This window comes from Myotis myotis, unplaced genomic scaffold (assembly GCF_014108235.1).
Source record: "Myotis myotis isolate mMyoMyo1 unplaced genomic scaffold, mMyoMyo1.p scaffold_m19_p_9, whole genome shotgun sequence".
Classification (NCBI taxonomy): Eukaryota; Metazoa; Chordata; class Mammalia; order Chiroptera; family Vespertilionidae; genus Myotis; species Myotis myotis.
The window spans coordinates 82,089,802-82,114,390 of NW_023416401.1; the positions used below are offsets into that span (position 1 = coordinate 82,089,802).

Below are 24,589 nucleotides of genomic sequence, written 5' to 3' on the forward strand. Positions count from 1 at the left end.
GTGCTCACCCAACAATCTATCAATCTCTTGTCCCACTCCTTCATATCTGCCTGACTCCTAGCAGCTGCCTATCATAAAGGTTATGTGAAAATATCAGTTTAAATTGTACAAAATAGAAGAGCAGGGACTCACAACAGACAACAGCTAGAATGGGGCGGGGGGGGGGGGGCGCGCGGGGAGGGACAGCTACTATCCCAGAGATGGAATGCAATTCACACTAACATTCAGAACTTTTTTCTTTTTTCAGACCCCACTTTTAAGAGCTCTCAAACAACTCATGTCATAGACATTTCTGGATAGTTTTTAAAGCTTTATTCCTCAGAAGTAAGGAAAAAGCATCCTCTGAATTGAAGCTTTACAGTAATCAAGGTGAAATGTTTGCTATGAGATATATGTGCAAGAAAAATGGCAGCATGAGCATTGCAGAGGGATCTCTCCTCTTAGTGCTGAGCTGCTGCTATAACAATCTTCTCTGACTCAGCACCTAAAAGGCATGATGGGAAGTGAGTACCATAAAAAGGCCGTGCATTATTAATAAAAGACTTGGCATCAAAGCAGAATGATTTGGAAAACAGGAAAATGTCCACAGAATAAAAGAAAGAGTAGCAAACAGCTTAAATGATTTTTGACAGTGTCATGCCATTCAGAAATGTCCCTTCTGAGTCACTGTTATTCTAAGTGGTATTTTTCTCTTTTAACCCTTAGTTTTAGGCCTAATTCTGACCTCTTTATGTCCTTTCTACCTTAAATTTCAAATGGTTATTTACATTCTGAGTAGACTTCTCTTGTGTTAATTTGCTCCTGTCAGCTTAAAGACTGTACATGTGTTAGATCACAATGAATACAGACTGCAACAATACTGCTCTGCAGAAGCCCAAGGAGATACCGCACATGACCTGGAACAGTTCATATCACCTAGAATTAAGAGTCCGTTTTCTCAATCCTAGAACATGTAAGCATGTGGCACAAGCTCCCAAATCACTGCAGGCAAGCTAATGGTGCAGCACTCCATTTATTCTTAGACCCATTTTAGGACCCCCAAATCTGGCATCAAGTGATCAATCAGGAAAGAAAGACGATGACTTCAGTAACTCAGAACTCAATCCTGCGTCTCTGGTAAGATATACCAAATGAGACCAGCAGTTCTCAACCAGGGGTCATTTTGCTCCCTAGCAGACAGTTAGCAATATCTGGAGACATTTTTGGTTATCACAAGCTGGGGGAGAGGGAGCGACTGGATCTAGTAGGTAAAAGGCTAGGGATGCTACCAAACACTCTACACTACACAGGACAGCCCCCAACAACAAAGAGTTATCCAGCCCAAAATGTCATTAATGCTGGGACTGAGAAACCCATGTTTAAATCATTTAACTTCTTTATGCTAATACTTACCACTGATATTGTTAGACAAAAAACATGTTGTATTGTATTAATAAAGCTTGTAATGGCTGGTTCTTTTTTTATATATTTTTTAATTGATTTCAGAGAAGAAGGGAGAGAGAGAGAGAGAGAGAGAAAGAGAGAGAGAGAGAGAGAGAGAGAGAGAGAGAGAGAGAGAGAAATAGAAGCATCAATGATGACAGAGAATCATTGATCGGCTGCCTCCTGCATGCCCACCACTGGGGATTAAGCCAGCAACCTGGGCATGTGCCCTGACCAGGAATCGGACCATGACCTCTTGGTTCATAGGTCAACGTTCAACCACTGAGCCACGCTGATCGGGCCTGGTTGGTTCACGTTTAGATTATTAAACAGATATTTCTTTTTAATTCCTTTTAAATTGGAAACGTCTTCCTTAATATATGAGCACAGATTAACATCTTTTCTACGACATAAAGAATAAAACACATGAGCAGGATTTATGTAAAAGCAGCTTCTGCTTCTGACTATGACTAAATAAATACCTTGCTGTAGACATGGGATCCCTCACAGAATAACCAGAAAAGCCAGGTAAAGTGTGAGAGAGAGCGAGAGCGAGAGCAAGAGCGAGAGCGAGAGAGAGAGAGAGAGAGAGAGAGAGAGACTGACTCTGAAGACTTTGGGGAGTTTTTGAGCATACAAGGAGTTAAGGGAACAAAATCCTGGAGAAGGATGAACCCCCTTGGAAGTGAGCCAACTTACTGCAGTTGGTTTGTCCCTCAAAACACTTGCTAATTCTGGGTACCAAGAACAAGTCTGAGGAAGCAGCCAAACACTTTGGGCACAGGGCTGGAGCCACTACTAAAAGGCAGAGAAACCAACAGAACTTTTGGCAGTATCTCAGGTCTGAAGAAACAAAAATAGAGACTGAAGGGACCAGGATCCTGTGAAAAGATTCGAAGGCGTTTTCCCCTGAGAGGTTTGTAAATCCTGAAGCTGCACACACAGGTCGAGAGGCTAAGGACCAGACAGAAACCCTCCGAAGAGCAGCAGAGTTTGCATCCACCCCACGTGCTGAGGAAACGAAGATTAAAGCTCAAGACACACGATGGGAGAAGGGTCTCAGCGGGAGCTCCTGGAGGGCTGCGCCCTAAGAAGACAGGGAAACCAGAAGTAAATGGGTCCTTTCCAAAACCACACGCTAGCTTTGGTCAACTCCTATTTGCCTAGTAAATGGAGTGAGCCTTCTTTAGAGGAGGCTAAAATGATCTACAGCTGCTACAATTTTTTGTACACAACTTCCAGTTTTCAATCAATATTATCAGGCATGCCAAGAGATGGGACCAAATGACTGAATATCAAAAGAACCAGACAACAGGGAAAGATCCACAGGTGATATGGATATTGGAGCCATTATTCATGAGCTTTAAAATAACTACATTCAGGAAAATAAAAGGAAAAAAATAAAGAAAAAGATGAGGGCGGGGTATGGAGAACTTCACCATAAAACTGGAATCTAGAAAAAGTATCAAATAAAAATTCTAGAACTGAGAAATACAATAATTGCAATTAATTTAATAGATGAATTTACTACTGGATTAGACACAGCAAAAAAGGAGAATTAGTGAACTAGAAGACGACAATAGAAAATATCGAGACTAAAATATGGAGAGTAAGGGAGGCGAACAGAAGGTATAGATTTGTACTGAGTGCCAACCTTAGAAAGTGTCTCGGCAAAATAGTGTTCATGTGTCCATGAATCTTCTATGTAGAAAGGAACACAAGTGCTACCGATCTGATAATAATATAAGCGTTATGCCACCTGGTCATTTCCAGGACAGTACAATAATCACAAAAGTAATCTTCGGACTCAGTGAGAAAGAAACGAAGAGATCCTCAGCATAGTAAAGATAAAGAATCCAACAATTCTTAGCTCTCCTGAGCAATCTCAAAGGTAAAATGACCAAGGCAGTGTCAGATTCAAGTGGCTCCATTTCTGCCCAATAATTGTAACTAGAACCTTAAAGGTACTAATATATAACATCCTTTTAACCAACATTTTATTATAAAAATTTTCAAACGTAGAAAGAATTTTAGTGAACACCCATATACTCTTAACTTTCTTATCACAAATATATCCATTTATCTATTCATCAATTCATCTTATTTTTTTCATGCATTTCCAAGTAAATTACAGAGATCTAAGTACACATCATTAATAAGAGATCAATATTTGGATACATTTTTAACTTTTGGTGTAAAATTTCATAAAATGAGTAAGTGTACATTTGCTGAGTTTTGAAGAATGCACACACCTGTGTAGCCCAAATCCCTATCAAGATGGGAAACACTCCCATCACCCCTGCACGTTTCCTCAAGCCCATTCCCAGTCAATCCCCATACTCATTTCCCCCTCCAAGAACAAGTGCTATTTTTAACCCACTATTTTTCAAAGCTGTATTTTGAACAATCTTTAAGTCTCTGGTGTGAAGGAGTCAATCTTAGAAAAATAACGAAGAATCCTCATATTTGGATTTCAATTTTATCTATACTATATATTCCTTAAATATTTGGCTTTCCTTTCTGCATATGACCAAACCAAATCTTTCTTGGCAAAAATGGATTGCTCTCTCAGCTGTGAAGTGTAGTTACCTGGCTTTATCTGGCAACCAGTTAATTTAACATAAATGAGCAGATTGTGCCTGTACACTGGTCCAAGAATATTATTCAGCAGAGAAGAGTTTTATGTGATCAAATGGTGCTTGTTGAACCAGGCAAAACTTCCTGGAGGATCAAGTAACTTATTATTTTCATTTCTGAGACTACCTATTGATGGGAAAATGAGTCATTCTGATAAAAACTAAGGTGCAGCACAATCAGCCTGCTTTAGACGTTACTACTACATAAAATACACACAAAAGAATGCTCTTCTATGGCATATGGCCAAGTCCACATTCTCTTACAGGACTGAAAACCTGATAGTCATTCTGCCTCTAGAACAGCAGCCGCCAACCTTTCAGACCTCACAGACCACCAGTGGTCCGCGGACCACCGGTTGGCGACCGCTGCTCTAGAATGTACTTTTAACATTGTAAGGTGGCATATAAGACTGTACATATAATTTGAGCTCAATTATGTTTCTGAAAAATTTCATATACCAAGAAAGAAATAGCACCCAAATGTTAATAATGAATTAATTGTTTGGGGGTTATGAGATTTTAGGCTGTCTTTATTTTCTTTATGCTTTGCTGTATTTTCCAAATTTCATACATTAAATATATTATATTTATAATTCAAAATAAATAAAAACTACCATGGGGGGGAAAAAAACCAAAATGCTAGCCATTCCATCCTGTAATGATCCCCATCATACTCTGATTAAGGAGCTACAAAGTCCTTTGTACCTATTTTAATCTTGCTGCTCAAAGATACATATAACCTGGTTTTTCCAGCAACAAAATATCTGAAATTCCACTTACCACACGTTTGTAAGGATAACAGACAGTAAATAATTCAACTGTTTTAACCCAAGCTCCTTATAATCATGCTTTCTCATTATCTTCAGCGTATTCCCATCTGCCAATTTTTGGGTTTTTTTTTAACTTATTCACTGTAGTCTGCATTACAAAACCAATAAGTATGTTGAGTGTGCTTTTCTATTTATACACAAACCTCTCTCTGCCTCACCGTCAATCAAAAAAAAATCCTGATGTCGTCGTCATCATCATCAACATCATCACTATCATTACCCAATGCCATCTTTATGAAAATCCTTGGTTTAATAGCTCACTGGGAATCATTTCTAGTCTTGATATTGCCTGGAAGACTGAGTAAATCCTTTACCACCTCTAAGTTTCCATTTCCCCATCTGTAAAACACAGAAGTTGTTCCAGTAATCTTGATTATCCTCTCCCACTCTTTTATGTTGTAATTCTTCAGATCCTGTTATATTCTATATATGGACTTAGTCCCGAAAACACACCAACGATTACAGTCTCCCAATAGGCAGAATATCAATCACAGGTGCAACTATCATTTATTTGATATGCTCACCATTGCCAGGGACCTTGCTAACCACTTCACTATGAAGTAGAAATTATTACCATCCCATGAAAAACCTGATATAGGAACAGATTGGCTCAGAAACTTGCCCAGAGTCACAAATTAGAGAGCTGGAACTGAGCTCAGAAGATGTGGCCCCAGAGCTCATTGAGGTTTATTTCTTTTTCTTTTCTTGCTTGGTTTTGTTTTGTTAATCCTCACCTGAGGATATTTTTTTCCATTGATTTTGAGAGAGAGTAGGAGGAAGAGAGCAGGGAGGGAGGGAAACATCGATGTGAGAGACACATCAACTGGTTGCCTCCTCTGCATGCACCCCGACCACGGCCAGAATTAACTTGCAACCTAGATATGTGCTCTTGACCGGGAATGGAACCCGAGACCCTTTCGTGCACAGGCTGACACTCTAACCACTGAGCAACTTCAGCCATGGCCAGAGCTCATTGAGGTTTATATCTCCCAGGTACAGGCAAATTCCCTTTGTCCTAAACAGAACACAACACAGATGATTGGTAGAGAGATATAAAAGGCTAAGTGACTGGCTGTATGCCCATCCAACCGTCCGACCGACCAACTGGCTGGTACATATGACGTGCACTGGCAATTTATTTATTTATTTATTTATTTATTTATTTATTTATTTAAATATTTTATTGATTTTTTACAGAGAGGAAGGGAGAGAGATAGAGAGTTAGAACATCGATGGGAGAGAAACATCGATCAGCTGCCTCCTGCACATCTCCTACTGGGGATGTGCCCACAACCCAGGTACATGCCCTTGACCGGAATCGAACCTGGGACCTTTCAGTCCGCAGGCCGACGCTCTATCCACTGAGCCAGACCGGTTTCGGCAGCACTGGCAATTTAAAAATAAACGTTGACTGGCGCATGCGCGATACATGTAAAGCTCTTGCTGGTGCTAATCACATGTGTGTTTTAATTTTATAATACTATATTATCTATACTATTTTGACATGCAATCTTTTACAGTAATGTAACTACTACACAAATCTTTTTTTCTAATTAATTTCCTTTCAATTTGCACGAAACCATGCACTGGGCCACTAGCTGATAGAAAGTCTATACCTCTTATATCTAGGAGACTGAGAATTGAATATAGATATACTTACTATCTCACAGTTATACATTATTAAGAAACAAGCTTACTTTCAAAAGCGTGGCTGACAGTGTGTTTATGCTCCGATATGATTACCTCAGTTCCATGGTCATAGCAGTGACTCCAAGACAGGCCTGCAGCTTTGCCTTCAGAACAACTCTTTGCATAAGGAGTAGCCTGGGGGAAGTTCCCCAGTCCCATACAGCTCCCTCCCAAATAGCTAACACCAGACACAAGGGAGCGCTGATGTGAAGGGGGACAAAATCTTTGTACCTAGAAAATACCTCAAAACCACATGACGGACATCCGCTTTCAACCTAACAAGGAGTCACATCACTCCATTCACGCACAAAAATAACAGGCCTGAGATAGGCTGATAAAGTAAGCTCAGCAGAAGTCTAAGCTGCTCTTTCTTAAAAAGCATCAGAGAGCTTAAGTCCACTTTAAGACCTTACTTTTCACATTTCCAAAGAAAAGTTAGAAAAGTTCTGATCCTCATAATTCAAAGTGTCCTTTCTGTATAAAGGCAGAAATTGTCCCCAGATCAGGAAAAAACAAACAAACAAAAAAAAAACACCACTACTTATCCAGGCTTCACACCTACTACCACTCTTTACAGCCTAATCCAGTAATATTGTCATTTAAGGGTCATTGTTTCCAGGCAGCTAATAGCATCTATTTTTCTTCCTCTGACTATAACTTTCAAGAGTTTCTATTTCCTCTTCTTAAATGAAAAGGAATAAAAAACAGTGAGTGAAAAACTTGATCTAATCACATGTATCCTGAACCTATAGAGGCAGCACAGGCTTATTCGAGAGTTCAGGCTCTAGAGGAGGATGGGAATCGGGCTAGAAGAGGTTAATGGGGGAAAAAGAAAAGCCTATGTAATACTTTCAACAATAGAGATTAAAAGAAAAAAAAAGTTTAGGCTCTAGAAAAAGAAAAAAAAGCAAGCGCTTGTATTCAAATTACACCCCTCACAAGTTATGTGACCTTGAATAAATTATTTAGCTCTACAAGCCTAGTCTCCTCATCTGTAAATACTACATTTCAGGGCTAGGGGTTAATGAATAATAGGATAATATAGATGCAAAACACCTATAGAACCGGCTCAACAAATGGAAGCAGCACCTGCTGCCACTGCCATGTTGGGAGACAGGAAGATGGACTGAGGATGTGGAAAGGGAGAAACAGAAACGGAAATTACTGACCAGTGTTAGTCACTTCTGGGAAACAGGCTTTCTCACACACCACAGTCCCTATCGAAGTCATAGGAAAGATTGAAGAGGAGGAGAAAGACTCACCGTAATCAAGTGAGCTAAATGTTTCACTCTGTCACCCTCTGGTTAGCTAAAAATGTGCAGTTTATAGGAAGAAATCAAGATTATCCTGTGCATCGAGAGACAGAGAAACAGTCTAAAAAAATTTTCAGAAAGGTATGGTGACTATATTTTCAGAATGCAAAACTAGGTGACATGGTTAGGAAAAATAATCCCCCCAACCCCCCCCCCCCAAAAAAGGGAATTTACTAATCAAAAAGATTTCTAAAACCCCTGCACCTTCACCTTTTCTTCCCAAAACCATGTGTCTGTGCCAAGGACAGCCAGGGAAGACCCAATGGGCCACAGTGGGATGTTTGCGCACAGCAGGATGAGGAAGGCTGCAATGCATGAGGTGTCACAGCCAAGGAGAGTGAGGAGAGCATCCAGCAGGGAAGAGGAGGGTGTCAGGGTGGGGTCCCACAGTACAAGAGGCTCAGAGGACTGTCCCATAGGGAAGAAGGAGCAGCCTTGTACAGGGTGTCAGAGCCCATGTGGAGTAAGGAGGGCACTCATGCTGGTAGATGGCCTGGTGCAGGGTGTGGGAGCTCAAAGGGGGTGAGGAGAAAGGACAGCCCAGCAAAGAGAACAGAAATATGTTTGGGGTGAGAAGAATGTCCAAAAAGGGACTGGGAATAGAGTAGTATGGCTACAAACAAGGGACTGATCAAATATATTAAGGAAAATAGGAGTTAGGATTCTCACTGTCAAAGAGAGGAGTTACAAATATGGAAAGGAAGAAAGCTAGAATGAACCCAGAGGTGTAGGATTTAAATAGTAGGCATTGGTGTGAACTCACAATTTCCATATATAGATGTGTGTAGAACTAAATATAGATGCCAATATGCGCATGTGTATGCACACATATATTCCATAGCTCTATACACTGAGATAGCCTAGAAGCCACAACACTCCAATAGCAATGAGTGCACCTGGCACCCAGATCTTGACTTCTAAATACCCGTTCTCCACTAAAAGGAATCAGTTCTGTGGAGAAATAGGTGATTCTATGTCTGGGATAAGGAAAGCACAAAATGTGCCTAGAACATCTTATTATGTCAGGAAGTAAGGAAATGTTAAAGAATGATGGATATGTGTAAAAAGGACAGATGTCAGGGCAAAGGGGTTCCTACTGGCCTAATCAGGACAATTGAGCATGAACATAAATAATGATAATAACATTAAAGTCACAAGCCCATGGTGATAAAAATAAGTAAACTTTAAAAATTAAAGAGCATGGGTACATACTGATAGATATACTTTACAATGGGAAAACCAGGCAAAAAAATACCGGACTGGGGAAAAATAAGCACTAAGTACAAATAGGTTTCTGAAAAAGCCTTTAATTCTACTTTGTAGAATCCAATCAAAAGAGGAGATAGAGCAAATATTATACGTTCATATTAAAGTAGCCACATTGTTAGAACATTTAAAGAAATTTGGAAATTCTATTTAATTTTGTTAATATTTAGGAATGAGATTTAATCAACTTGTCACCAAAGGGGCTAGAATTTCCCATCAAGTTTTCCATATGTTGGTAAAAACAGCAAGTACATTTTCTTTATAGCTTTCCTTTCAAGAATTTCTTGCCAAAAATAACCTCATATCAAGGCATTATGTGGAGTTCTAGTGGGCGAGCAGAATTAACCAGGAAAAGATGTAATAGCAAAGAAACTGTGAAAGGTTACACTAGCACCAACACTAGATTACTACTACCCTTCTAAAATCAGTCCTCTCAGCTTAGCAATTCCTAACGTGCAAATTTTTCAAATATCTGTCTGTATAAAGATGAGACAGAAAACACTTGTGATTAAGAGATTATGAATAAATTATTTAATTTCCTTTTATCATTCTTAAAGTTGATTTATAGTTTTAAAATGTTGTTCAACAGAACAGGGTGGCAACATTTGTTAGATCCCAATTAAACATGATTCTAAGATGTTTCTGAGGACACAAGCTTACATAAATAATCTGTGTTTGTTCAAGTATCACAATGAGCCCTAGCCAGTTTGGCTCAGTGGATAGAGCGTCTGCCTACGGACTGAAGGGTCTGGGGTTTGATTCCAGTCTAGAGCACGTACCTCGGTTGCAGGCTCCTGGCCCTGGCCCAGGGCCTGGTCAGGGCGCATGCAGGAGGCAACCAATTCATCTTTCTCTCTCACATCGATGTTTCTCTCTCTGTCTCTCCCCCTTCCACTCTCTCTAAAAATCAATGGAAAAATATCCTTGGGTGAGAATTTTTTTAAAAAAAGTATCAAATGAAGAGTCAGTTTTTCACACATACAATACACAACCTAAAACAATAATTTCAATCCATGCAGACTGTTTTGCTATTTTAATAACAGAACTATTAAATTAATAGAACTAACAATACTCAAATTAAACTGGTATTAGTGTTTAATTTGTGGCTACTGGGGAATGTTACTAAACATACACCATAAAAGCTATGCCAAAACAAGTCCTAAAAGAGGTATTTTTGCCATTCTTTCTGTTACAAGCTTTGCACTTGGCTTTGGTCAAAGCTGGCATAAATAGCTACAGAAATTAGCAATCTATCCTCTGAAAAAAAGCCCAAGGGAACCAAAAGAACACAGGTGGTACACACGCCAGCAGTAATCCTCTGCTCCCAGGACACCTCGGAGCCTTCAGCATCCTTAGCTATAGCACCTGCTCCTCCAGCTCAGCACAGCCTTAGAGGTACCACCACAGCATGGGAGGGCTTATCCTTCGCAAACATGCTGATCCTTGTTCTTCCAGATCTACATTTCCAGGGTTCACAAGAAGGACAGGGTAATGGAAAAAAACGTGTTGTAATTAACTGTTTCAACCCTGCTCTGCCGTGTACCAATTCATCAGAATTGCTAACGCTGGCAGGAAGTATCTTTCCTTCCCCTTTTCTCTCTGTTCCAACTAAGCACTGTGATAAGGAAATGTAAAAGGGGGTGGAGACATTTATCTGTTGAATGACCTATCTAGTACAAAGACTTGCAAATATCTGACAAAGATTCTCTTCTTTAAACCTCACAGTAGCCCTGGCCAGGTAACTCAGTTGGTTAGAGCATCATCCAGATATGCCAAGGTTGAGAGTTCAATCCCTAGTCAGGGCACATACAAGAATCAACCAATGAGTGTGTGTAAGGGTGGAACAGGTCAATCTCTATCTCTCCTTCCTCTCTCTCTCTCTCAAATCAATAAATAAAAATTTTAAGAAATAAAATAGGCATCACAGTAATCATGTGTTCATAGACTGTTTGTCTTCCCTTTTTACATATTAAGAAATACTCAATTCCAGTAACTGGATCAATAAGACATCTGAACAAAAATAAATTACAATCATCCAAAAGCTTTCAAATCCAGATAAGTCAGCCAAAGCCTGTACTTATGTTTTGTTTTGCTTTGTTTTTGTTGTTTTGGGGGGATCCTTTGGGCCCTATAACCTTTATGTTTTTCATAAATATAAAGGTCCCATCAAAAAGTTACCTCTGTTCATGGGGGTCCATTATACTATTCACTCTACTTTTGTATGTTTAAATTTTCTATAACAAAAAAAATAATAATTAAGGAAAAACATTATCTTAAACATAAAGCCAACCAAAAAAAGTACCTCTTACCCTTAGTGACAAATGAAATTCAAATTAAATCCAAATCTTTTAATTCATACAAATCTCAAGATTTCTGGATACTGAAAGCCAAAATGAAAAAGCCAGGCATGCCAAGCCAACAATAAAACAGAAAATCAAACCAACACCAAAGTCAAAACATTTCACATTCCTCCCACTCTCACATTCGGACACATTCAGACTCTAAGACACAGACACATACAACACACACACACACACACACACACACACACTGCACAATGAAAGATTCCACCTGTCCCTTTCAGATGAAGCAACTTATGGGTGCTGGCCTGACACTAGTCAAGCTCAAGCTTTTATTAAAAAATAATCTTAGCAATAGAGGCAAGGTTATTTCCACCTTCCATCCTATAATATGGAGCACTAAATATAGCTATTTATGAATAACAGACTTACTTTCTATACTATCCATATGCACTTCCAATTTCAGAAAGTGTTTCTTCCTCATCTATCCTTGGAAGAAGTATAATATAAAACAATTTCTCATTTCCTAGTCAAAAACTAACTCTCAAATTAAAAATAAGACAAGCATATTCAAGACATAAAGGAATAGCTATTATCATAAATTTGAAAATTCCAAAGCCATTAACCTAAATACTTTTGTAAATAAAAATCAGAAACCAGGTTCCTAGCAATGTATAAGATTTCTTGTATCTGCCCCTTCCCAAATGAGGACTGATTGTTTTCCTACATTTACCCATCTTTTTACCTAAATTTCAAGCTTAGATACAAGATAAATCATTAATATGTTTATTTGTGATTTTTCAATTTCAAAGGATTATCATACCCATACTATATAAGATAAAAGCACTTAAAAGGGTTAAAGTCCATGTTGAATCCTAAATGGATAAGACTTAAAACTCCTTGTCATCTGCCCACAAGCTGGGCCCCCATATAACCAAACATCTGATTGCACTGGGATTAATTGATCTGCAATATTCTATGCATCATACTTTCAATTATAATTAACATTTTTACAAATCCATCAGGTTTTTATTTAATCCTTTTCATTTCTCATCTAGAAGTCTTAACAGTATATCAATCTTAAACTTAGCCAAATGAGCAGGGGACTGGCTAGTTGTATCTTTTAGGACCTCAGTTTTTCTGCCTCAACTTTACTTCACTGACTTAACAAAATATTTATTGAGCATCTATTGTGTGCCAAAACCATGTTCTAGGCACTAGAGCTACAACAATGAACAAGAGAGAAAAGACATGGCATTCCCTAACCGGTTTGGCTCAGTGGTTAGAGAGATCTCGGGTTCAATTCCTGGTGTACCTCGGTTGCAGGTTTGATCACCATTCCCTTCCTCCTCCCACCCCACCCGACTCCCCATTGGGGTGCATGTGAATGCAACCAATCAATGTGTCTCTCTCATATCAATGTTTTTCTCTCTCTCCTTTCCCACACCTCTCTCCCTTCCACTCTCTAAAAATCAATGGAAAAAATATCCTCAGATAAGGATTAAAAGAAGAGAGAGAGACATGGCCCACGGATTTTACAATGAATTAGAGGTCTGAGGATGGGCAGCAGTATAGGAGTTAGACAGTGAAAAAGAAAAGGACAGAGTCTAGTCTGTGCTGGAAACCAGATGAAGGCCCATAAGGCTGGAGGGAAGGGAGAGGAATAGCACAATGGAGCTGGAAAGGGAGGCAGAGATCAGATGACTAAAGAAAGGCCTTATAAGGTAAAATAAGGAGTTTGAATTTTATCTTTTTTTAAAAATACATTTTTATTGATTTCAGAGAGGAAGGGAGCGGGAGAAAGAGATGGAAAGATCAATGATGAGAAAGAGTCATGGATCACCATCAATACCACTAATCCCTGCCAAGAATACGCACAACCAATGGGCCCAATGGTGTAAGACATTAAGCTAAATGTCCTTTCAAAAATTTCTTTAAAATTTTTTTTGCTGTCTTAAATGTCTACAATTAAAATATATTTGCTATTATTCCTGGCAATTAAGGGATGTTAACACCAACTGAACACCAGTTGAACTGACTCCCAATTGAACATATCCGACCAGGAGCATAAAATCACTCAAACTCTGAGTATTTTTTACTAACCTAAAGCTGTGCTCCCTAGCCAAAGACTTAAAAAGTAACAGAAACATCAACAACAAAAAAACAAGAAAGCCCACTGCATGGGAGAGCATATTTGCCAATGTTATCTCCAATAACAGTGTGATCTCCAACATTTACAGGGAACTCATACAACTTAACAAAAGGAAGATAAAAAACCCAAATCAAAAAATGGGCAACGGACCTAAATAGATACTTTTCGAAAGAGGACATAAGGAAGGCCAAGAGACATGAAAACATGCTCAAAGTCACTAATTACCCAAGAGATGCAAATCAAAACAACAATGAGGTACCATCTCACACCTGTCAGAATGGCTATCATCAACAAATCAACAAATGATAAGTGCTGACAAGGATGCGGAGAAAAAGGAACCATAGTGCACTACTAGTGGGAATGCAGACTGGTGCAGCCACTGTGGAGAACAGTATGGAGTTTCCTCAAAAAACTAAAAATGGAACTCCCATTTGACCCAGTGATCCCACTTCTAGGAATATATTCCAAGAAACTAGAAACACCAATCAGAAAGGATATATGAAAAAAATAAAATAAAATAAAGAGGATATATGCACAGCTGTGTTCATAGCAGCACAATTTACAATAGCTAAGATTTGGAAACAGCCTAAGAGCCCATCAGCAGATGTGTGAATTAAAAATAGTGGTACATCTACACAATGGAATACTATGCTGCTGTAAAAAGGAAGGAACTCCGACCATTTGCAACAGCATGGATGGACCTGGAGAGCATTATGCTAAGCAAAATAAGTCAGTCAGAGAAAGATAAATATCACATGATCTCACTCATTTGTGGAGTATAATGAACAACATAAACTGATGAACAAAAACAGAACCAGAGACAGAGACGCATCAATCAAGCCGTCAAACCTCAGAGGGAAGGTAGGGGAGGGTGGGGGTAAGAGGGAGAGATCAGCCAAAGGACTTGCATGCATGCATATAAGCATAACCAATGGACACAGACACCAGAAGGGTGAGGGCATGAACTGGGGGATGGGGAGACAATGGGGGGATAAGGACACATATGTAATACCTTAATCAATAAAGAAAATTAAAAAAAAAAAAGTAACAGAGAGCCCTGGCTGGTGTGGCCTAGTTGGTTGGGGCGTTGTCCCATGCACCGAAGGGTATTGGGTTCGATCCCTGGTCAGGGCGCCTACAGGAGGCAACGGATCAATGTTTTTCTCTCGCATTGATGCTTCTCTATTTCTCTGCCTCTCCCTTCCTTTCTCTCTAAAAATCAATTTTAAAATATATCCTCGCCCTAACCTGTTTGGCTCAGTGGATAGAGTGTCGGCCTGCGGACTCAAGGGTCCCAGGTTCGATTCCGGTCAAGGGCATGTACCTTGGTTGCAGGCACATCCCCACTGGGGGGTGTGCAGGAGGCAGCTGATCGATGTTTCTCTCTCATCGATGTTTCTAACTCTCTACCCTTCTCCCTTCCTCTCTGTAAAAAATCAATAAAATATTTTTTAAATAAAAAAATAAAAATAAAATATATCCTCACTCGAGGATATATTTTATTTTTATTTTTTTATTTAAATAAAAATAAAATATATCCTCGAGTGAGGATAAAAAATAAAGTAACAGCCCTAACTGGTTTGGCTCAGTAGATAGAGCGTCGGCCTGAGGACTGAAGGGTCCCAGGTTCGATTCCGGTCAAGGGCATGTACCTTGGTTGCGGGCACATCCTCAGTAGGGAGTGTGCAGGAGGCAGCTGAATTGATGTTTCTCTCTCATCAATGTTTCGAACTCTCTACCCTTCTCCCTTTCTCTCTGTAAAAAATCAATAAAATATATTTTTTTAAAAAAAATAAAGTAACAGAGATATAATGCCGGCTTCATTCATCACTGTACCCCCAAGTAGGAGTATAACATGCACAGATTAAATTAATGCAGTTAGCTCTAAGAAAATAGCCAAATCAGGCAAATGCAAAGCCAAGTTGTAACTGTTTTTCTTTTATCACAGGCCCCCAAATATAAAAATTTTCTAAGTACCTACCTGTCTTTAATCACTACCATTATCACTCACATTTAGATAAATACTTTTGAAGTGCCATTGATACCAGGAAAAAAAGTCAAATTGCCAAATTTTATCACACGAGTTACAGAAGTCCAGCAGGTTTTACATGTTATATTTTTCTATTTCCTCATTCTTTAGCATTCTCTTCATTTTCTGATAATGTTTTGAAGGAAACGGGAGGAGGAGGGGAGTCCTGTGCTCACATCACACACCTCCTAGTCATCCAGGGACCATCCTGGCAGCCCATTTCTCATCACTATCTATCATCTTGTGCCTGTGCTATGGACTGAGGAGGCATGGGGAAACAGAAGACTCTGGTGAATAAAGAATTATCAGTTGGTGTTCAAAGAACCAGAGGGGAAAAAATACTTAATACCAAAGAACCAGAATAGACATTTCTCCAAACAAGATATACAAATGGCCAATAAACACATGGAAAGATGCTCAAGAGTGTTGGTCATTAAGGAAATGCAAAGCAAAATCACAATGAGCTATCACTTTACACCTACTAGGATGCCTATACCTCTACTCAAAAGAAAGGAAAAAATAACAAATAACAGTGTCGGCCAGAATGTAGACAAACTGGAACTCTCATTCATTGCTGTTGGGAATGCAAATTGGTGCCACCACTGTGAAGAAGCCTAGCAGGTCTGCAAAAAATTAAATAGAATTACTATGTGACCCAGAAATTCCACTCCAAGGTATATACCCAAAAGAAGTGAAAACAGGGACTCAAACACATACTTGTACACCAAAATTCATAGCAGCATTATTCACAATAGCTAAAAGGTAAAAACGATTCAAGTGTTCATCAACAGATGAATACATACAATGGAATATTATTCAGCCATAAAGAATGCAGTTCTGACATATGTTAATGCTACCATATAAATGAACCTTGAAATCATCACGCTAAGTGGAATACGCCAGACACAAAAGGACAAATAGTATATGATTCACTTATATGAAGTATCCAGAAAAGGCAAATTCATAGAGACAGAAACTAGACTGGCCAGGGGTGGATGGGGGAAGGGTTATTGCATAATGGTACCAGAGTTTCTGTTTAGGGTGATGAAAATAGTGGTGATGGTTGTATTACATTATGAATGTAATTAATGCCACTGAATTGCACACTTAAATTATCCAAGTACATGGCAAACTTTATGTTATATAGATTGTCTCATACACACACACACACACACACACACACACACACCAGCAAGGAAAATAAAAGTGCAAAGTAGGTTGGGGCAAAATGAATACCAAGTCACTTCAAAATCAGAATTAATACAGGAAGCATTCCTTCCCCCAGTGTAAATGCAGTCTAACAATGAAGAGGCTAACTTGCCCAGGCAAACAGTCTATTCACTCACATCACTGAATAATTTAAGTGCATATAATATAGTAGGTACTATCCTAGGCACAAGGAAATTACAATCCAGAAAACTTCCCTATCATTACTCTATAAATTATGAGGATATGGATAAAATGAGCTTTTATTAAATAATTAAGAATAAAAAAAAATTTTAAAGAGTAAATGCTTTTATATTTAAAATACAGATTCAAAATAAGTACATCAAGAATTATGCCCTAACCGGTTTGGCTCAGTGGATAGAGCATCAGCCTGCGGACTGAATGGTCCCAGGTTCGATTCCAGTCAAGGGCATGTACCTTGGTTGCGGGCACATCCCCAGTAGGAGGTGTGCAGGAGGCAGTTGAATCAATCTTTCTCTCTCATTGATGTTTCTAACTCTCTATACCTCTCCCTTTCTCTCTGTAAAAAATCAATAAAATATTTAAAAAAAAAAAAAAAGAATTCTAAAGCCAGTCTACTATCATCTTTGCTCCATCTGGTTTAACTTCCTTAAGTCGGTAATTTTGTCATTTTTCTGTACTGGAGTAAAAGATTTTTTTAAACTACACAAACATGACCACAACACATTTAGAAAAACACTATTTTCTGACCTTCATCAGCCAACAGTCTACTAATCAGAAAATATAAACATCACAATCATGAATACAATTTAGTCTTGGCACCTAAAAGCGGAACTTCTCAAAATGGGTCCATTAGCAGTTCTATGAGAAAAAAATAGTCCCACTTTTCCATCTTTCAAAGTTGAGGGGTGTTCAACATAAGAATTAAGCAAAAGATTACATGTCTATTAATCATACTTTGAGGACCACCTGGAGGGTGAAGAAAAGTTTCCTTTTTACTGGTATTTAAATGTTTTACAGCTCTTTAATAATAATAAGCAGTTGTGCTCACTAGTATACCCTAGATTAAGTTTTGAAACACAACACTGAGCTTTCCGACAAGGTACACTTTCCCGTACCTGATGCTACACAACATTTTTCATCTTCGTAATTAGGCCACTAATTGCCTCAGAGCACTGTTTATAATTGATGACAGTAACTAAGGTACCTCAGAAACAATGGCCAGGTTTCCTTCTGATCGTTGCAAAGTACCTGCATATTTCTGTAACCTGGGAAGGAGGAGGAACAATACCTCGAGTCTAATAATTGCTTACTCAAACTAACAAAAGAAGGGAGGCAAAGGGGGAATGTGAGAAGAGAGAGCACTTTAAATTATTCAGTGTGATTCCCATGCTTGGGAAAACACTGAATTCATGGGATCAGTAGGAGGTATGAATGTTCTCCAGTATAAAGCCACAATATAAAAAGAATTACTGGGTCAAAATGTAAAATTCATTTTCATGTAACATCCAGTTACCTACTAGTACAGGACTGAGGATGGGGCAGGAGCTAATGAGTCCAGGGCTCTATTTCATTCTTAAAAGAAAAAGTGTGACGCTAGAAGAAGGGACTGATTTAGCAGATTGAAACTTAAAAGGATTACCCAGAAGATAAAAGGGGAGGGGGACCTTAACATCCAAAACATATTTCCATAAAATTCTTTTAATTTTTTCCTTTGACCAAGACAGCACAATTTTCTTTTTCCCTGCCTTTCTTTGTCACAACAATTTCAAAGATAGACTTCAATATAGAAATTCATATGTCCTAAAACAATAGCATTGCAGTATGAACTTTGCCATTCACCCCAAAAAGTGAAACTGTGAAGTCTGATGATTACACACAAACACTGCACCATTCCAGCAGTACCACAGAATCTACAGCTCAGTATTTCATTAGAGGTGGGAGACTAAGTGAATGAGAAATCTGAATTTTTTTTAATGGGGTGTCTTTTAATAGTGACAGAAGTCACTATTCCCTTTTATACTTCAAGGTTCAACTCACACTTGCTCAGAATCATGTTAATATCAGATCTAGAAGGGGCCCTAGAATCTGTGCAATTACCTAAGTTCACAGATGAGAAAACAAGTAAAAGTTTATATCTAGTTACTGGTAAAGTTAGACTGGAGCCCAATCCTCCGAACTCCCAGTGCAGTACTAGTATTATATCTAGAGGGACATCTTCTATAGTTATAAATAATAATTAAAAATATGGAGCTTTGTGCCAAGTTCTATATTAAGCCATTTTACATGCATATTACATTTAAATTCTTTTACAACACTCAGAAAAAGAGTAATACTCTATTTGGCAGATAAAATTGAAAATGATTTGCCCACTCAGGGCTGATTCAAACCTAGGTCTGACTGATTTCTAAATTAAAGTTCAGTCTTATTCTACCATGGCCTACAGGGTCCTGACCCCTCCTACCATTCTGACCTATCTCCTACCACTCACAAAACCCAGTCAACCATCACTCAAGCTCATCCCTACCTCAGGGCCTTTACATGTGCTGAGTGGCCCCCAAACCCACCCCAACCACCACCCCCAGACCTGTGAGTGACTGGTTCTACCCTTTCAAGTCAAATATCACCTCTTCAATCAGGTTTTCCCTAACCACTCAATCTAAAACAGTCCTCAGTCACTCCCACCACTACCTGAAATTATCTTGTATACTAGCTGTCTCCAATTAGAATAAAAGTACCACAAGGACAAAAACTTCCAGAAATGTTCCACCATATTCATTTCTAGACTGCCCAATACACAAAAGAGTACCTGATAAAAGGAGACACTCAAAAAAATTATTTGTTGAATAAAGGAATAAATACCTGTGTCATTAAGAGTCAGTATCACACAATAAGCACTTGATACATACTATTTTTTTGCAGTTGTTTATTGTGAGTAATCTTATCTAGTAAACTTATAATTTTCTGCTTTGGGCAAGTTAATGACTCGACATGGGTTTATATGATCATCTATTTTTAAAAAGCAGTCAAAAGTCTAGAATTCAAATAACTCCCATACTTGGAACGTGATAGGCAGACACTCAAATACTGTATTAAATACTGTATTATTGACCCACAGACCTTAAATTCCTTTAATATTCTCAAAACTTTCTACAAAAAAACAAAAAACAAAACAACAACACCACCAGTGTGTAAAGAAACACATTCTTTCATTTGGCTAGTAATAGAAACTAAAGAGTAACTGCTCTTTCACTAACAGTACACACAGCCTCCCTCTTCTCATGATAGCACCATTAATTTCTTTTAAGCCAACACCCCATCTGTTTGCTTCAGATTATCTTTTATCATGACCAACGTCAACCTCCAGTTTTCTCTATTTCTTTGACAGGCCTCAGCAGCATCACAGTCCTCACTTGTGGCTTGATCAAGTTTTGCTTGCTTTTTATGGTTCGCTGTGTTCAACATATCTTCCATGATCTAAAAAACTGTACAATTAGGGCAAGTAGGTCAGTAGCATTTTGGCTGCTATGGCTTTGGAATTCCTACTCCCTTGAGAGCTCTAAAGAGTCATGGCAACACAAAGAGACCTTCCTTCCTGGTGATTTATTTTACGCTGCTCCCACTGGCCTGTCAAGCACAGGGTAGGAAACTGGATTGGAGCAGAATTGCCTACTGGCTTGAGTACTGAAGGCCTGGAAAAGTAACTGATACTGTCTGAACGGCTGCCTCCAAAGACTGTCCAAGTCTAGCAGATTTTCACTGTTAAAGGCATTTCAACTCCAAACCCATGACCTTGTTTCCAACATAGCAAAAGAGAACATAAAACATGACCAAAGTCCTGGTCAAAAGGGTACTGTTCAGATTTATAACTTCAGCCTTCTAAGAAGAATGACATGATGCAATACTCAAAGAAAATATGTGAGTGTGCATATGCTGGCACATATGGAGGGAGGGGGTGTCTTCAACAGGATAAGGCTTCTTAATTTTCTAAAATAAAATAACCCCCATTTCACATTTATTTCATTCCAGAAAAGCGCAGGAACTAAGTGCATTGAAGCATTTAGAGCGCATTTTCATGTGAGAAACAATGACAAAAGGCTTTTTTCATACAATACTAAATTGAGGGGAATCTGAAATTGTTCTGTGGTTATTAGAAAAAGTTGCATTTGATTAGAAAAAACAACGGTTCTCAACCTGTGGGTCGCAACCCCTTCACAGGGGTCGCCTAAGATCATCGGAAAACACATATATAATTACATATTGTTTTTGTGATTAATCACTATGCTTTAATTATGTTAAATTTGTAACAATGAATTTGGGGGTCACCACAACATGAGGAGCTGTATTAAAGCGCCACGGCATTAGGAAGGTTGAGAACCACTGGAAAACGTATCTTATCTAAAATCTTAGTCAAATATTTGTACAGAGTGTGAATGAACTTTCAACTTTCTATATGTAAACAACTTTCTATACAATTTCTTCACACTGGACAAACTGTAAAAACAATTCATTAAGACTTTGATTAAGATGTAGTTCTAGTTTTTCAAGCAGCTTTGTTTTTTGTGCCAAGTATAAGATCAGAGAACCAAGCGACTTGCTCAAGGTCATCTGGTCAAGTCAGGTGGGATTAGAATTACTGGTTCCTGCTTTCCAAAAGCCAGCCATAAATCAAACTTTCCTTGGAACTAAGCAGGCCAAAAGGGAAAAACCATTCTCCATTTCCTTTCTTCAATAATCAAAGGACAAAAGAAAAATTAGCTTAAATGGTAGAACTGCAATTAATAAAATTTCATCACTGCATCAAGTATTACCTCTTACCATGCACAGGCAACTCTCTCAAAATTGGCAACATTTAACAATTTGCAAAGGTCAGTAACCTCTATATAACCTTCCCATATGATGGCATCATGAACTTATTAAAGTGTTTTTAAATCAGCACTTCATATATGCATCTATAAATAGTCCACGTATCTTCTAAAAAGCTTGGTCAGACTGGAATATGGAAGTACTCTGAGCCCTTAGGTCTTTTCTAAGGTAAAGGATCATAAACAAGTTCAAAGTTTTCTTCAGAACCCTGAAAGGAACAGGGAGATTTCAACAGTGCAGGTAAAATTAGTGATTAAATAAACAAGAATCACTCAGGCTGTGGGGCTGAGAGGACTAGAAAAAGGAGGCATTTTTATCACCCTATCACATTCCTCTTCCTTTTTCAAATCTACCATTTCCATCACACTTTCTGCCCCATCCTTTTCATTTCTACTTTTAAACTGCTAATTAAAAAAAAAATTACTTTTGAATTAACAACAAAAACATTATGTCCAATGAAGCCAAATTTTTAAAAATACTATTTGGATTCGGATGGGAATATTAAAGTAGCTAAGAGTACTTTGTATTTGTTTACAAATACATTACAGTCATATTTAGTAATTTTCCTCACATCCAATCTCCTCAGTCAAACAGTACCATCACCCCATTTCAGATGACCTCAGGTCCAGGAAAATTTCCCTTTAATCTGTAACTATGAGTCACTGATATTAAAAGCTGACATTAAATCTCAAAAGTACTAAGTTAATGGCTAGGTTGAAATCATGGCTGGGTTACATATCTGAACAACTTTAAAACTTTTATAACCAACAATGATTTCTCTCATCTCAAATTCAAGTCTACCTATTTCTGAATACAGTTATAAAACATTCTTGGAGTGATGGTTTCTCTTCAGCCCTTGAGCAAAATGTGGCCACAGGGTATATAAAGCAAATCAAAAGCGAGGACTGGAAAAAATTGAACCTGGAAGGAAATACAAGTCTGACACTTTCCATTCTGCCAGAAAACAATTGTCATTACTTGGAAATATATTAGGTTGAGCCATACCAAACTGCCATTATATACAACTGTATTTTCCCTGCAAAAAAACAGAAATTTCATATGGTTTGACCTAATGTTATTTTCTAAGCTCATTTTAATAATTATCTCAAATAAGGTCTTCATATCCCAAAGCACAAAAACCTTCTAGTGTTCTAGACTGCCTTAACCTTTTGAAAAGTTTTGCCACGCCACTGTCCAAACCTGGTCATTTGAAAAATTTAGCTCATTAACAGAAAAGCCAAGTAAAAACCACCAAACTGACTGAAAGTAACCATGTTTTCATGAAACCTAAAACCACCCCACATCCTCTTCCACTAACAGAATTTAAACCCTAAGCAGACCTGCCTTTCAGAAGACTTACATTTAAGGAGATACAATGAAAAAGTTAAGTGCTTGGCAGCCTTTTCAGTCATTAGTAATAAAGGAATCTAAGCATGGTAAAAGCCCATCACTTTTCACTGGGGTTCCACTGACCTAAAAATCTACCACTAAGGAATTTTAATTAAGTTGGTAAGTTCCATTTCTGTTGGAGAATTTGGCTTCTAATTCTTCTAATCAAAAGGGGGGTTGCAATCCCTGTGGGATACATTTTTCCATTTAGATATGGCTGATTTACACACCCACAGCAGAAATAACCTGTCACCTTCACAAAAGGGGTTATGTCTCCAAGACTGCCTCTAGGTCCAAATCCATCATTTCACACCCATTTTTATCAGAGTCTAATATCCAACATGCTAATGAACTACTCTCAATGAATTCTATTAATTACTCAACATGTTCCTGTTCTACCAAAATTCCTATCTACTGGATGCTTTTCCTAAGACACCTTAACAACTGTTAGGGCAATCTGATGTTGCCTGTTCTATCTTCCTAGACCTAGTGATAGTACAAACCATCAAGTGAAATATGCTTTTAAAAAAATCAGGAGAGAATCTCCTGCTCCACCTAGAAATGTCTCTATTTAGCTAGGTCAGTGTTGATAGGTCAACAGGCACTAGTCACTACAACAATCCTACAGGGCATTTCTCTGTAATTTATTAAACCATCAACCTTTTCCTAACATCCAAATAATCCAGACTTTTTCTAGCAGAATTTACTCTTCCTGCCCCACCCTCAACATCTCCTGATCATTTTTCACCCTAAACTGAAGTTTTCCTCTAGCGCCCCAAGGTGATGGCAAGTCAGGGCCAAACACATTCCTGAAACCTTCCACCTATTCCCTTCTTTCTAAAGTTTTTTTGTTGTTGTTAATGAAAACTATGCATCAGGTACAGTGATAAGTGTTTTAAAAGGAAATTTATCTACTCCCATCCTTCAAACCCTATGCGTTTAGGATCCAGTATCCCATTTTACAGAGGAGAAAAACTGAGGTTGAATAACTAACCCAAGGTCATACAGGCCAGGGACTCAGATCCAAGTCTGACCTCAAGGTCCTCTGACCTTAACCCTCTTGCTATAGTTGCTTCTAATCTCTGGTCACGTCCTGGAGGTCTGCTCTGTGGTCCTATAAAGTCTTGGGCAGGGTTCCGTTTCTCCAGTGGCTGTCTTGCCTTTAAAGGACATGCCTTTGTGAAGAATGAGTAACCGTCCCATCTCTTCTCCATTCTCCTCCTTCCCACCTGACACCACTTCCCCAAGGCCCTTATCACAGTCTCATTCTCTAGGGCCAAAGTAAATGTCCCCTCTGACCCCAGGGCAGGCACCAGAGAATCCTGAAGGGCCGCCTTCTACCATCAAGCCTAGGAGAGGGCAGAAGTGAAAGAAAAAAGAGAGGCGCCCACAGCATCTGAAGTCCTCGCTCGGGAGGAAACTGTGGCAGGGGCCCGGAGAAGGGTGTGAGGTTTTGAGCCGTGGTGGTGGGTAGTGAGGGGTGTTAGGGCGGAAGGGGTGGTGGTGGGG

General features: G+C 38.7%; 1 protein-coding gene across 2 annotated transcripts in view; it reads right to left on the reverse strand.

Moving 5' to 3' along the window:
* The window catches only part of B4GALT5 (beta-1,4-galactosyltransferase 5), a 72,251-nt gene that overhangs the window by 46,563 nt on the left and 1,099 nt on the right, over positions 1–24,589 (reverse strand). The window contains exon 2 of one of the 2 annotated variants that reach the window (XM_036323189.1): positions 20,187–20,310. The exons of the other annotated variant lie outside the window; for it this stretch is intronic. Within the exon in view, the coding sequence (XP_036179082.1) occupies positions 20,187–20,226 (40 nt within the window). The 5' untranslated portion in view covers positions 20,227–20,310. The remainder of the gene's footprint in view (positions 1–20,186; positions 20,311–24,589) is intronic. 2 annotated transcript variants of the gene reach the window in all.